Consider the following 15,377-nt stretch of genomic DNA (forward strand, 5'->3'; position numbering starts at 1 on the left):
TAAATACTAAATCCTCTGTTTGGTATTTAAAGCCCTTAACAACTTGTCCCCAACCTACCTTCCAGTCATTTCAAATTCCACATACCGTTTTCCTGACCCGCTAGTCCATCTCTGGCCTCCATGTCTGCAGTCTGTCCTCCTGGACGGGGTTGCTCTTTCTCCTCATTTATGTCTCTCTATCCTCAGCACCCGTTACGGTGCCTGACACATCCCGGGAAATTCATAAAAGCTTTGCTTTGACAGGCAACAATAATGTAGAACCTATGTGTATGATGCCTTCCGTTCTCTTGTGGTATAACTCAGGAAAAATCATTACCCAAGGCCAGACTTCTTCCACCTCTAAGCTAATATTGGCCCTGTACCTACCTCTCGGAACCAGTAGTGTGTGAAAGATGAATGGGGCAGTACCCGGGAACTGCTTTGGTATTATTGCCTCGACATGAAACAAAAACCATTGTACAGATGAGCCAGCCCCCCCCCCCCATCCAAATCTAGCAGCAGATGCATCCATCATCGGGAGAGGATATTCGGTGGGGATCTTTGACGTGAGGAATTTGCTCTCATACATGTGGGAAGAAATGGGATTCTTTGATGAATGTGAAGAAGTCGGAGAGGCAGTATGTTAGACAGAACCCGAAAAACGATATACACAATGACTTTGACAATGGAAAGGAGAACTGTGAACACTAGAAACTGAAGGCTGGGGAATTGCATGGACCCGACTGGGTCTCAGAGAGGATAAGGAAGAATCCGTTCCCTTTTTTCTCTTTTCTCTCCCACCACTGCAAAGTGCCACTTGGCTGTGGAGCACCGTCGGTGCTTAGTTGATGTGCTCGTGACTTTGGCTGGACTGGTTTTAAGGGGTTTTTGTTACAACACTAGGAAGGAGAGAAGAAGATTTATTTGGGGTTGTAGGTATTATGACAATAAACAACTCACACAAATGCTTTTATTCCACCGACCTCTGCTAAGTCACGTTTTCCCCAAGCACACAAAAATCGCTTAAATCTAACATAGGGCCAGTAGGAGGTGTTCAATAAATACCTGCTGATCGGCCAATTGATTTTAAAAGACAGAATTGTCTCTAAGTCATCTGTGGCACGTGAAGGCTATTGACAACCTAACCAATCCCTTGCTCTCTTTTCAGCCTCCGGAATCAGCCTTTATCTTAGCAGCTGCTAAGAAAGCTGAGCGGAGGTCCAGTCCTGTAAAGGTCCAATTCTCAGAAGGTCACAGCGAGCAAAAAAGACCCAGTAAGTTCCATTTTGATTGAGCATCAGCTGCAGTTGCCTTTGAATGAAGATGGTAGCTTTTTAGCTCTTCCCTTTCCCCAATCAGCTCTAGCTTGCCTCTATCCTGCTCTTCCTCCTTTCTCTTCTTTCACCCCAACCCCATTTCTCCCTTGGAAATCTTCCTCTCCTCACTTTTCTCTATCCTTTCCCTGCTTTTTTTTTCCCCAGGACATGTTGAAGAAAGAAGCCCTCCTCCTCATCCCCAATGTCTTGAAGGTATTCTTGGAAAATGGCCAGATCAAGTCCTTCACGTTTGATGGCCGAACGACTGTCAAGGTACGGGTTCTCCTTTTGTTTTAAAGCTAGAGGCAACTGGGCTGGGGGGAGGGGTTGCAGAGAAAAAGAGGCGGGTCACTCTGGTGGGCTTCTGGGCATCCATTCTTTAGTCATGCCAGGCCAAGGAGTCTGGGATGGGAGGGGTGCATGTACAAGGATACATGATGTCCCAGACCTAAAGCTGGAAGAGTGCTCAGAGGCCATCTCAGCTACCCCCCCCCTTCTACCGAGGGGAAACTGAGGCCCAGGGAAGAGAAGGGACTGGCCCAAGATCATGCTGATAGTGTCAGAGATTAGGATTTGAGCCCACGTTCTCTAACTCCAAATTGTGCCAAGCCGACCTACAAAAGAATGGTGTAGGATGCTGTTGCCGTGTGGGCACATTGGAATGAGGGGATGGGTAGTAAGCTGCTTCCAACAGAGCATGCTTGGTCTAGAGGTCATGTTAATAATAATTATTATTAACAATAATAGCTAAGATTTATATTATGCCCGGTTTTGTTTTTAAAATGAGAGTTGGGATTGGGACAAAGTAACAGATTAGAAGGGATGGTTGTCATTGTGTTTGTCTGTTGATTAAATTATTTGCCTGTTGATTGAAAAAAAGAAGACGAAGAAGGGATGGTTGTTATTGTGTTTGTCTGTTGATTAAATTATTTGCCTGTTAATTGAAAAAAAGAAGAAGAAGAAGAAGGGATGGTTGTTATTGTGTTTGTCTGTTGATTAAATTATTTGCCTGTTAATTGAAAAAAAGAAGAAGAAGAAGAAGGGATGGTTGTTATTGTGTTTGTCTGTTGATTAAATTATTTGCCTGTTAATTGAAAAAAAAAGAAGAAGAAGAAGGGATGGTTGTTCCAAAGGGATAGCCGGGGGGTTGCAGAAAGAATCCCTAGCTCTTACTTGGATTTTGTTTTCTCTGCCAAAGAGAATGACATTTGGATTAGAAAGAACAGCTCAAAGTGGCTAATAGAACATTGGAAACCAGGGTACATAGGAAGAGAACGAGAGAAAAGCTAGCTGCCTTTGCTGAATTTAAGAGTGCAGATGCAGGTAAATGGTGTCCACCATGCTGAAAGGCCTCCAGTCAATGATGTTTGAAAGATCACATAGAAAAAGAGGTGCCACAGGAACCGAGAAGGATACATACTCATTGTTTGGATTTTCAAAAAGGGAAGGATTAACTTCTGCAAACTAGACCGGTGAGTTTGATTTTTACCTGGCAAAACTGTAGAAAATATTTGTTAAAAGAATGGTTAGGATCTGAAAATAAAGAAAGGAGTGAGAAATAGTTACAGGAAAGGAAGAATTGTATCCAACTATCCTTGTTTCCTTTTTTTTTTTTTTTTTTTGACCAATCAATGGAATCTTATAAATAGAATTTGCCTAGATTTTAACATATCGTTTGAGTCCTGTTTACAAGGTGGGGATATATGGCATTAAGTGAAAGTATAGCTGGTTGGATATCTGGGACCCAAAGGGTAGTCATTGATGGTGAAGATCATTTTGGAAAGAAGGCTGCAGGCGAGTGCCACAGGGATCTGAGCTAATTCCATAGAGAATATTTATCCAATTTTCCAGTGATGCAGAGCACAAAGTTAAGAGATAGACTCAGCACCAAAAACAATCTCAACAACAATAAGTATCTCGATAGGCCAGAGAATTGATTTGAATCAAATAAGTTGAAATTTGATAGGGATAAATATAGTTAGCATTTTCCTAAGTGTTTTTAAAAGCACATTGTATAGGATGCTGGGCTTGGAGGCAGGAGGAGATTAGTGAAACATTTGCTGGCTTTATGACCCTGAGCACATTATTTCACCTCTGTCTGCCTCAGTGTCCTCAATTGTAAAAAGATGATTATACTGGCACCTACCTGCCAGTGTTTTTGTTTGTTTGTTTGTTTTTTGTGAGGATCAGATGAGTTAATATTTGTAAAAGTGCTTGGCACAGTGCCTACCACTTAGTATTTATAAATAGTATTCTTTTCCCTCCATTTCCTTTGAACATATGATTGAACATATGATTATTTGAACATATGATTGAACATATGATTATTTGAACATATGATTGAACATATGATTATTTGAACATATGATTATTTGAACATATGATTGAACATATGATTATTTGATTCTCACATCAACAGTGTGAGGTAGGTGTTCTTATCTGCATTTTACAAATGTGGAAATTGACACCAACATATCTAACTTTTTGTTTGTTTCAACAGGATGATACACAAACATACACACAGATTTGTATGTATATGTGTGTGTGTGTATCTATGTGTATCATCCTGTTGACCCATATTTGTGTGTGTGTGTGTGTGTGAAATTAATATACAAATAATACCAATAATTAGTTTGTGTATATGGTGGCAGCTAGGTGGTGCTGTAGGGATTGGGCTTGGAATCAGGAAGACTCCTCTTTCTAAGTTCAAATCTGACCTCAGACATGTACTAGCTGTGTGACCCTGGCCAAGTCACTTTACCCTTTTTGCCTCAGGCTCCTCATCTGTAAAATGAGCTGGAGAAGGAGATGGCAAACCATTGCAGTATCTCTGCCAAGAAAACCCCAAATGGAGCCATGAAGGGTCGGACATGACTGAAATGACTGAATAACAACAATTATATGCATTTATGCATATATATTATATATAATATATACACATATATAAACACATAACTATGAATTAACAGGATAATATACACATACACAAACACCTACAATATCTACGTATTTGCATTGTGTATCATTCTTTTGACATATATTAGTGTATAAATTAATATATATAAACTAATATTTCATATGTATATATTAGCTTTTATATACACAGAAAATTATTTTTAAAATTAAGATATTGACTACATTATTATTGTTAATATTAAAATATCCATTTTAGGTTTTAAATTAAATATGAGTTTGTATATATGCATAAATATGGATTAATGGATTATATACATATACACACGCACAATATCTGCATATTTGCATATGTATATGTATCATCCTTTTGACATCTATTACTGTACAAATCAATATATAGAAATTACTATTTCATATGTGTATATTAGCTTTCAAATGCACAGAAAACTATTTTAAATATGAAGATATTGACTTTATTATTATTGTCAATATTAAAATATCTATTTGAGATTTTAAATTAAATATTAGTTTATATATATATACAGAAATATGGATTGACAGATGATATACACATATACAAACACACACTTAATATCTGCATATTTGAATGTATGTATGTATCATCCTTTTGACATATATTAGTGTACAAATTAACATATATAAACTAATATTTCATATGTGTACATTAGTTTTTATATATACAGAAAATTATTTTAAATATTCAGATATAGATTATGTTATTGTTAATATTAAAATATTCATTTTAGGTTTTAAATTAAATGATGAGTTTGTATATATACATAAATATGGATTCATGGATGATATACACATATACACACACATAAATATCTGCATATTTGCATTGTATATGTATCATTCTTTTGACTCATGTTAATATACACATTAATATAGATAACCTAATATTTCATATTATTAGTTTTTATATATACAAAAATTATTTTAAATATTAAGATCTAGATTATATTCTTGTTAATATTAAAATATTCATTTGAGGTTTTAAACTAAATGTTGGTTTGCATATATACATAAATACTGGTAAACAAGGTGACATACACATACATAAACACACACACATCTTCCTAGAGCCCCAGATGGGCACAGGGTGACAGTCTTCGTGGCATCCCTCACTGTGACCTATGGCTGTCCTGCCTATCTGGAGAAACCTGGGACAAGTGAAGGGATTTCAGGCCATATATATATATATGTTCCTCTAGAACTCGTAACATAGAAAGATTGAACCAAGAGCAATCTAGAGAGCTTTAGGCCTAATTCTGGAAACAGTAAAGGGAGGGACAAGTAGCTACAGAACCAATCTGTGATTATAGTTTCAAGTCCCTGGCCTTTCCCACACAGAGGGTTGTGGGACAGAGCCTCCTCCACAGTTTTGTGACATCATTGAATACTTGGATCAGTCTGTAGAAGAGGCCAATTGAAGGGACTTATTGAAGGGACACCAGTTCGTTCCCAAGGTCAGGGTTCAGTTTGTATTTAATATCGAGTAGGAGGGGTCTCCGAGCTCCTTAGTTTCTGTTGCTTCATTTTCTTTCCTCTGTAAAATGAGGAAGTTGACTAAACCCATGTAGAACCTTGAATAAGGACTCAGTTTCCTCCTCTGTTAAAACAAGGGGTTAGGGGCAGTGGATAGAGCACCAGTCCTGAAGTGAGGACGACCTGAGTTCAAATAATCTGGCCTCAGACACTTAACACTTCCTAGCTGTGTGATCCTGGGCAAGTCACTTTACCCCAATTGCCTCTGAAAAACAAAACTGCAAGGGGGTTGGTCCCATCCAGCTCTAAAGTTCTCAATCTCGGTGCCTGTGAATATGCCCTTGGGTCTCAATGGCATTGGACGTATCCTTCGGTTGTCTTTCTGCACACTCCCCCAACCTCCTGTTAACCATTGCCTCCAGTGGCTGCAGGGCGTGGCCTCTGGCTATGACTGGCTCTGGCTCCATGGCGGCTCCAGTTGGCGGCTCCAGTTGGCTGCTCGTTGGCACTTTGACAAGCTGCCAAGGCACTTGTATCTGAGAGGTGCCTGGGTGAGCTGTGACAGCATGGCCCGGGAGCCATTAAGCTTGTAACTTTCGTTGGCAATGCTTGGCTTGGCTGTCTAGGTTCCCAGTGCTAAATGGGCTGAAAATCTCATCTGCCCCTGTCTCAGCTCCAGCAGCATTGACTCAGTTGTGATTTACCTGTGTAATGGTCTGCACCTGTGATGTCTTTGGACTAAGAGAACTCCCGGTGAGGAAATTCCCTTTAGCAATTCTGAGCAGCACCTGCCCTGCAACCACTAATAGGAGATATTTGCCAGCATGTACCCTGAGTGTTCAGTCAACTGAACAACTGTCAGTGGGCAGCAAAGGACATGTTCCACCTCTTGGCCCTTTAGCTTGCCCAGAGCTCCTGTTTTTGTCTGGCACCCTCTTCCCAAGCTAGCCTTTGTCATGCCTCGGAGCACTGCTCTATCCCTAGGCTTATGTGCTTATCTAGAGCTCAGAGCACTTAGTGATGGGCGGAATCCTCAGCTGCCACAACCAAACAGCCAGGAGCAGCTAGCCAGATCCTGCTTCCTGGGGCCTGTTCTAACAGAAATTTCTCTAAAAATGATTGTATCTTTTTGGGGGCTTTTCTTTTCTGCCCTCTTTCTCTCCCTCCTGCCCCTTGCCCCTTTTCCCCCTTTTCCCCTTTTTCCCCTTGCCCCTTGCCCCTTTTCCCCTTTTCCCCCTTTCCCCCTTTTCCCCTTTTTCCCCTTGCCCCTTTTCCCCTTTCCCCTTGCCCCTTGCCCCTTGCCCCTTGCCCCTTTCAGAATTTATTAGCATAACAGAGTGAGTAAAAATCAACCCCTCAGTCCTTTATGTCCTCTTCCTCAGGATGTGATGGTGACATTACAAGACCGCCTCTCCCTAAGGTACATCGAACACTTTGCTCTCGTCCTGGAGTACGCAAGCCCGGAAGAGAGCCACAAGTTCCTGCTGCTTCAAGACAAGCAGCCCCTGGCCCATGTAAGTGACTTCTCTTGTGGTTTGTATTTTATATTTTGCCCTCCAGCAAAAGGGGGCCTGAGGAGGTTAGCCAGGCTTGGAACCTTGTCCCTATAGCTCCATTGAGTAGCCCATCTTAGAAGACTATAGAAATTCAGATCCCATTTTGGGTAGAGGTTTAGGGTGGGTGTGGATCACCTAGGGAACCAGTTAGGAAAGGCTGGGATTTCTCTTATGAATTTCTCTATGAAATTCCCTCAGCAGTCTTATGATATTTAGAATGAAAAAAAAAATCTCTCGGTTGGATAAAAGCTCAGAAACTATCTAGTGCAGAGGTGACAAATACTTCACCCTCAGGCAACAGCCAGATTAAAATAGAATTGGAAATTATTTAATAAAATAAATGAACATAGATAATGTCAATATGTAGTTTTCTAAGTCAACATGTGGCTGCAGGGATGTTTTTCTAGGATTTGCTATTTGAATTTGACACCAGTTCAGCTTAGAGTTGTACAGAAGTCCCTTCCACAACATTGGTAACAAGTAAAAATGATATCGGAGAAGAAACATTACCATCTACTTTGCTGCCATATCCTAAGCATCATGGGGCCTTCCCATATACTCTGGAGCCATGTTAGCCCCAAAACTTGGCACAATTCTTGGCACACAATTAGTGCTTGACAAGAGCTTTTTTCATTCATCCCGGTGGTCCTCCAGCCTTTACTTTGAGCCCACCAAAAGGTGGTTCAATAACCTCTTATCCTCATTCTATTCCTTTGAATTCAGAATTGTTGAGATCATTCCTAAATTAGCCTCTCTTAGCAAATTACTGCCACTGTTCTATGCACTCTGGGGCTAACCAGATTAAGTCTAATCTCTCCTCCCCTTCAGATAAGTAAGCTCCTCCCAGCTAAGTAAGCTTTCTTTTCTCCATGCTGAAATATCTTCTGTTTCTTCATCTTGTCCTGTAATAGCTCTTCACCATCCTTTCCTGTCTACCTCTGGATACTTTCAAGCTTCTCAACATCCTTCCTGTTGATTCTTATTGAGGTTATGGCCCGCTAGACTTTTTCTGTGTGACTCGCTATGTAGTCCAGGATTTCTTAAACTTTTTCTACTTGAGATCCCTTTTCATCGGAGCAATTTTTATATGATCCTGAGTATATAAGTATAGATGTACTGATCATAAATCACAATTTGCAACCCCCACATTCCGTTATGACACCCCATATGGGGTCACAACTCACAGTTTAAGAAGCTTTGATTTAGCCCATATCTCCTCTGACTGTTTACACATGGGAAGTTCATCTTTTTGACTCTAAGTATAAGACTTTGCATTTATCTCAGTTGAATGCCATATTTTGGGTTTGATTCAGTGATTATTATTATTCAGTTTGATGATTTCAAAGACATCACCTGACATGTTAGTTATCCCCCGTCCTAGCTTTGGAAGTGTTTTTCAGTAAGCTTCATGGATGCCTTTTGCTTTGACATCAGTCATTTCAGTTGTAATCGATTCCTCTCTTAAAACAAAGAGCAACCATTAAGCAAAAACAAGAGATACAGCCATATCTGACTAAAGATGCATCTTTCTACCTTCATGGTTTCCCATCTCTCTACCAAGAACTAAGGGGGAATGTTTTATTCTATGTTCTCTGAAATCGAGATTGTATTGTTATTACAGTTATTAAAGAATTGATATTCTTCCTTTCTGTGATCCTTTTCATTTATGTGCCCGTGGTCATTAAACTTGTTCTTCTGGTTTGCATCAGATCATAAAATCTTTCCATGATTCTCTGAACCCCTTGGAGTAGCCATTTCTTACTGCGTAGTAGCTTATGACATTCAGGTCCAGCATTTCTGAAATTGAGTGCTCTATTAGTTTCTAGCTTTTTACCACTCCGAAAGGGTTGCTGTGAATATTTGGAAATATATGGGACCTTCTTGTAGACATATGTCTGATATTGGGATCACTGGGTCAACTGTTACATCAATTTCAGATGAAATTTCATTTCGTCTCTAAAATCTGGTCTTTAAGGGAATGGCTCTTAATGATCCATTCTGTCCCATACCATTTCTTTTTGTAGATGATCACCAGGTGTCCCTTTAGGATTTATTGTAGGATTTTTCCAGTCTATGGAAAGCTCACCAGCTTATTTCCCTAGCCTTCTTTTGGCCTCTTTCAGCACTTAGCACAGTGCCTGTCACATGGTAGGTATTTAATGTTTAATGACTGTTTGCCATGATCTTTCAAAAATTATTGATAAGGTTACTGAAGTTCCTTCCATCAGTAATCTAGGTTTATGCCTTGTGACCTTGAGCAAGTGACCTTAAACTCTCTGGGCCTCAGTTTCCTTATCTGTAAACAAATGATTTGGACTAGAGAGCCCCTAGTTCTCAGCTGATGAAGATCAAGGGGTGGGCAGCCCAACCTCCCTAAGAGGCTTTTTGCTTCCTGGAGGAGATTTAAAATAAGCTCTCTCAATTAGGTCCCCTTATGTCCAACAGGTATTCTTGAGCTCTGACATGGCGCAGAAGGCCATAAGATAGCTTCACAGGAGGTAAATCCAGGAATCCTTCCTGATGTGCCATAACTTAGATCTAGCTAGTGAAGAAGAAGGTTCTCATATGCTGTGTACTTCTGCTGTCATTGTATGACATGATTTCAACCATCACGGCAGCCATGACTTGGTCCCTGGACCTGAGTTTGAATCCCTACTCTGCTACTTTCCTTCCTAGGCAAGATTTTCAAGGCTTTGAGATAGATTTTTTTTTCTCTGAGGCAATTGGGATTAAGTGACTTGCCCAGGGTCACATAGCTAGAAAGTTAAGTGTTTGAGGCACTGAGGTCCTCCTGACTTCAGAGCTGGTGCTCTATCCACTGCGCCACCTAGCTGCCCCAAGTAGAATTTTTAAAAAATTGATCCATGTTTTAACTGGCGTTTATCATGTATAAAATCTGATGGAAAACACCAACAATCCTCTAGAAAAAGAAGATTGACAATCCCCAGGAAAGTGAATAAAATGGATTTCAGAGCTCACCACGGCCTCACGGCACCATCCACTACAGCGCTAGCCCAGGTTCTCATGGCCTCGGCCTCGTTCCTTTGTCTCTTCCAGTTCTAGGCCTATTGAAGTCAGAAAGGGGCTACACTGTCTATAGCTATTCCAGTCTAGGAGAAATTAAAGACTTTACTCAGTATATTTTCCACCAAGTCAAAACTTGGTGCCGCCAAGATAGTCTGTAATTGGCCAGTTCATATTGTCTAAGGAAGAGTGCCATCAGGACACTTTTGTGCTACAAGTTTATGAGCACGCCCAAAGGCAGCTTTCTGCTAAGGAGCTCCGGTTTTCTTTAGCCTGACCACAGCCAACTCTGTCCCCTCTTCTCTACTCTCCAACTGGTACAAAACCAATACTATCCAGAGCCAAGATACCAACTCCGTACCTTGACCAACAGGCCAAGATGGTGTAGTCAGCTCCTAAAGAAATTGAAGGTAGAAGGGAAGGTAGCCAATCGTTTGCTTATTTTAACTTCTTCTCACAAACTCAGTCTTTTTATTTACCCAGTTCTCTCACTGGAGTCACCTGGTTCCTTTGGAGAACGTGGACCACAGATAGAATTTGGCGGAGACAGGATTCGAACCCAGATCCTTGGTCTCCCCAGCCAGCCTAGCTCTGGATCTGGGATTCTTTGACCTAGCTGCTCCCCCGCTTGTTCTTCCTTTCTCCTGGGTGTGCCTCAGACCTGACTGGTGATGTGCTGGCAAAGATGTGCTCAAGCAGCTCAACAAATGGATGCAGGACACGCTTTTCTGTTTCATCGACATCAGTAGCATTTTCTTGGCGCTTTCTTAAGTCCATACAATCCGAATAAATCAAACCCTGATTTGTAGCATTCACCGATTTCTAAGGTGTCAATGCTCGTACTACAAACTTGACACCATGAGAATGAGCTGGTTCTTGATGGTTCCCACAATCCCGTCTCAAGCGGTTCCAGGGCAGCCCTCCCTGAGACCCCCAAGGAGCTAGAAAAACAGCATGGCAAGGCCCCCCCCCCGGCTGTTCTGCTGGTTTTTTACTGACTCCTGCCTCCTCCTCACCCTTTTGCTCAGGTGGTTCAGCGGACACACTACCAAGGTATGAGATGCCTCTTCCGGGTGAGCTTCTTCCCCAAAGACCCTGTGGAGCTCTTGCGCCAAGATCCTGCTGCCTTTGAGTATCTGTACATTCAGGTAAGAGAAGTAGTCTGGGGTCCTGGCAAGGGCCACAAGCAGAGTAAACACATGTACGTAAGCAGGCAGGCAGAACCGCACATCGGACAGTTAGGGCTGGCCCTCTCAAGCTTCTCCTCCGGGCTCTCAGTGGGGCAGAAGGAGCCGCTTCAGTCCGGGAGGAGGGAGCTGCCGGTGCCCGGGCTGCCTGGCAGAAAGGAAGGGGAATCAGAACCAGCCCCTGGGGGAGGAAAGCTGCCCTTGGCATTCTCCTGCCTCTGACTCAGGGTCATTGGGACAGGGATTACAGATTGGTTTCCAAGGTGCAGGGAGTGCTTTCAGTGGCCCTGAAGTGTCTCAGTATCCCACCTTGGATATTCTGGTTCTACATGGTATCCCTAGTCTTAATTTAAGGCACCGCGTTATTTTCATTATATTAGAAATGAAATAGGACAAAAGAAAAAGAAATCTATTGCTCAGATATGCTCAATGGAGTTTCTCCTATAACCAAAGCCACTTTCTCCCTTGGATTATCATAAATGTTGCCGTCTCCCAGGCCGCCCCATTTCCTCCTGCGCACATCGTCACACGCAGTCTTGCCTGGCCAATCCTTGATTGCATACATTTATGGACTAAAAGTCAGGAAGCCCTAGATTCAAGTTCCCCCAAATGGCTCTGGGACCCTGGGTAAGCCCCTTATTCTCTCTTGCTATGGGCTCTAAGACTCTTAAGTTGCAAAGGAGATATTAACCTGCAGTGGGAGAGGGAGCTCGCTGTCCAGGAGTTTCCTGTGCCCACAAAACCATAGATCCAGACCACAACAAAGCCCCAAAGCCGCCCTAACCAGAAGTTGTCTCTGTTGTGCAGCACTTCTCAAAGTCACGGTCTTGGCCATTTGGCAGCAACTTCCCCTCTGCTTCCTTCTTTCCTTTTCCTGAGCCAATTTCTTTAGGTTTCCAAGATGGCCTCCTAGGCCCATGTGGGGGATTTGGGCACAGAGGTACAAGTCCCAGAGGTTTCAATTCTGTCCCACTCGAGCTTTATCTTTCAAGACGGGCCTTTTGCTGCCCTCCCGGCCCCATTGTCACCTGAGCAAAAAGCAGGAACTAAGCTGGACAGCAGCTCATTTGACAAACTTCTGCTGCAGGTCCCTCCATGCCAAGCTACCAGACAAAAATGAAACAGTGCCCCCTTTCTTACGGTCTACGAGAAGAGGAGGGCTTGGTAGCAAATAGGCCTCCAACTGGCTTTGTGTTGGCCTTGCCTTTGTTAAAATGGGCAGCCGTGGGCCCTTCAGGTTGGGGAAGAAGGGTGGTCCCTGCCCCCCTCTCTATTCTCCACAGACCAGACTCTGGGTCAAGGCTTTTTGGCAAGGGTTTCTTTTCCCTCTCAAGAGGTCAAGACTGAGAAATAGGGCTGGGGGGATGGGTAGTTAGCACAGTTCCCGGGAAAATAGGGATATTGGCAGATGGTCAGAAAGAGGGCCTCCATTTCCCCAGATAAGAAAACTGGCCATCTAGGAAGGGACAAGATGTCGTCAGTGTGGGCTTTAAGGCTCCAAGAGTGACGTCTCCTAAGGCCTTTTCCTTCAGGGGGCCCAGTGGCCCTGGCCTGAAAGGGCAGTCATGGCGACAGGACAGCCCATGGCCAGCCTCTTCTCTGAGCAATGGATTCTAAAGTAAGAGTAGAAAGAAGGTATATATACCTTTGGAGCTCACGAAGTGGCATGAAAGGCAAAAAGGTTGCGATGAGGAGGAGGAGGAGAAGAGCTGAAGGTGGAGAGGGAGCTTCCAGGCTGCCTTTGGTGATAATCTCTGCGGGCCACAGCCATGGGAACTGAATGCTGAGTAGGAGAGGGAGATGAGGTCAGAGTATCCTATTAGCTGCCAGATGAGATAAGGGCTCCTTCTACTAGGAGATGCATGGGTGGAAATGGGAGGGAGGAGACCGGCTAGGCTTGCTGGAATGATGGGTAAAAGGAAACGTTTATAACAGAAACAGTGGCCTTGACCACTGGGCCACAATTTGACATCACAATAGATTTCCTCCAAGGCTAGCCCTTTTTCATTTCTAATACTTTAATACTTTATACTGTATATACTTTAATAACAACTTGCTGCCTTAACTTGACTCTGAGCAAGCAGCCTTTACGCTAGGTAGGCTGGGAAGGGGAATAGTTTGGAATTGTTTCCACTGGAGGTTGTTAGGCTTTGGGGGGCGGGGGTAGAGGAACAGGGTTGGGCCCTTGCTGGGCAAGGGCTTGACTTAACGACCATCTTGACCTCTCTCCCAGAGCCGAAATGACGTCATCCGAGAACGCTTTGGAATGGACCCCAAGCCCGAGATGCTCTTAGGCCTTGCCGCACTCCACATTTACATCACCGTCTCTGCCGCGCGTCCCAGCCAGAAGTTCTCCCTCAAGAACGTGGAGTGAGTTGTCCGGACAGGTCTTCAGGGAGTTGGGGGGGGATGGGGCGTTGTTTAAGATCAAGCAGGAATTAGGAAAACAGCTCTCAAGAGAGTAGACCATCGGGTAGGATGACTGAAAGAAACTAGGTCAACTTGGGCAGACTTTCTTTCACATTGCCTTCATTTCCTGTGCCCTCACCACCATCATCACCCCCCCCCCACCTAGTAATCTTGTAGCAAAGGAAAAAAAACACAGCAAAACAATTTAGTGGAAACAATGGCAACAATAAATACAATGTTCCCAGTATCCCACAGTCCTCCACTTTTAGCCAGAAAGGAGGGAGATGCTTTCTTCTCAACTCCTTTGCCAAGTTTCTCTATTAACAGTGTTTCGGTACTACTGATTTGCTGTTGTTTTTCTATTTTTCTACATTATTTTAATCATCCTGGGTCTTGCTTCCTTCCTCCCTTTTTTTCACAATTCCCTCTATTTATTTTCCTTTGGGCATGGTAATATTCCATCCAGCCACCGTCAGGGTCCCTTTCCCCGTCCCCTGGTGCCAGGGCAACCAGACTCCATTCCTGGCTACATGGCTAAGCTGGGAGACATCAACTACAATCCTTTCAGTGACATGGAGGACTTCCAGGCCTTGTCATTCGCCATGTGACCTGCTGATGCACCCCTAAAGGAAGCCCCGGACCTTGTCACCTGCCCTGTTGCTGCATTAGGGCCTCCAGACCTTTCCACCCACCCTGCAGCTGAACTCTGATATGCCATGTCTCCCCCTGTTAGATTGTGAGCTCCTTGAGAGCAGATTGTCCTGGTTCTTCTATCTGTATCCCCAGTGCTTGGCCCAATGCTCAACGCATAAGTGTTTAATAAACGCTTTTTCATCCATTCATTTGTTCATTCATTCATTCACGACATTCATTCATTCATTGCCTTCATGTACCACAATTTGTTGCCCCATCTCTCAGTAGGCGTGATTTCTGGGAAATGGTGGGTGGTGGCGGACTTCCTCCCCTGTCCTGCCAGGGGGATCCCACTATTTGCTAGGGCCAAGGACAAGAAGTGTGTGGAACTGTGGGTAAGACTGTAGGTGGGATGGCCCGGTGGCCCATCTTCAGAGGCTTCTCCCTTCCTGGGGCTCCTCTGCCATCAACTCTTCTTTATCGCCCCCTCCCTCACTCCCAACAAAGAGCTTCCAGTCTCAGTAAACAGGAAGTAGCATGACTGCGACCAAAAAGCAGGAAGGAAACTTCCAGAGCTTGAGTGGAGCTCTATCCATCACTGCTTCACCACTGACCGACAGACAGACCCTGTGCAAGAAGTCACAGGCTCTGAGTTTGAATGACCTCGGCATATCCCCTCATTTCACGGGGCCTCAGTGAGGGAGTGGCTGTACCCAACTTCTCCGGCCACGAGATCTTGAACAGATCACTTCATAACATCACTTAGGTTTCTTCATTTGAAAAAGGCACATAATCATAAAATGCAGATTAGTGGCTGGCCTTCTTGAGAGTCAAAAGACCCTCCTGGT

The 15,377-nt window shown here is 43.4% G+C and overlaps 1 protein-coding gene across 1 annotated transcript in view; it reads left to right on the plus strand.

The window, feature by feature from the left end:
- Positions 1-15,377, plus strand: part of FRMPD3 (FERM and PDZ domain containing 3) — a 103,734-nt gene that overhangs the window by 61,013 nt on the left and 27,344 nt on the right. The window contains exons 4-8 of the mRNA XM_074278394.1: positions 1,148-1,253; positions 1,461-1,568; positions 7,103-7,234; positions 11,329-11,448; positions 13,721-13,857. Of these exons, the coding sequence (XP_074134495.1) occupies positions 1,464-1,568; positions 7,103-7,234; positions 11,329-11,448; positions 13,721-13,857 (494 nt within the window). The 5' untranslated portion in view covers positions 1,148-1,253; positions 1,461-1,463. The remainder of the gene's footprint in view (positions 1-1,147; positions 1,254-1,460; positions 1,569-7,102; positions 7,235-11,328; positions 11,449-13,720; positions 13,858-15,377) is intronic.

Source organism: Sminthopsis crassicaudata, chromosome X (assembly GCF_048593235.1).
Source record: "Sminthopsis crassicaudata isolate SCR6 chromosome X, ASM4859323v1, whole genome shotgun sequence".
Taxonomy (NCBI): domain Eukaryota; kingdom Metazoa; phylum Chordata; class Mammalia; order Dasyuromorphia; family Dasyuridae; genus Sminthopsis; species Sminthopsis crassicaudata.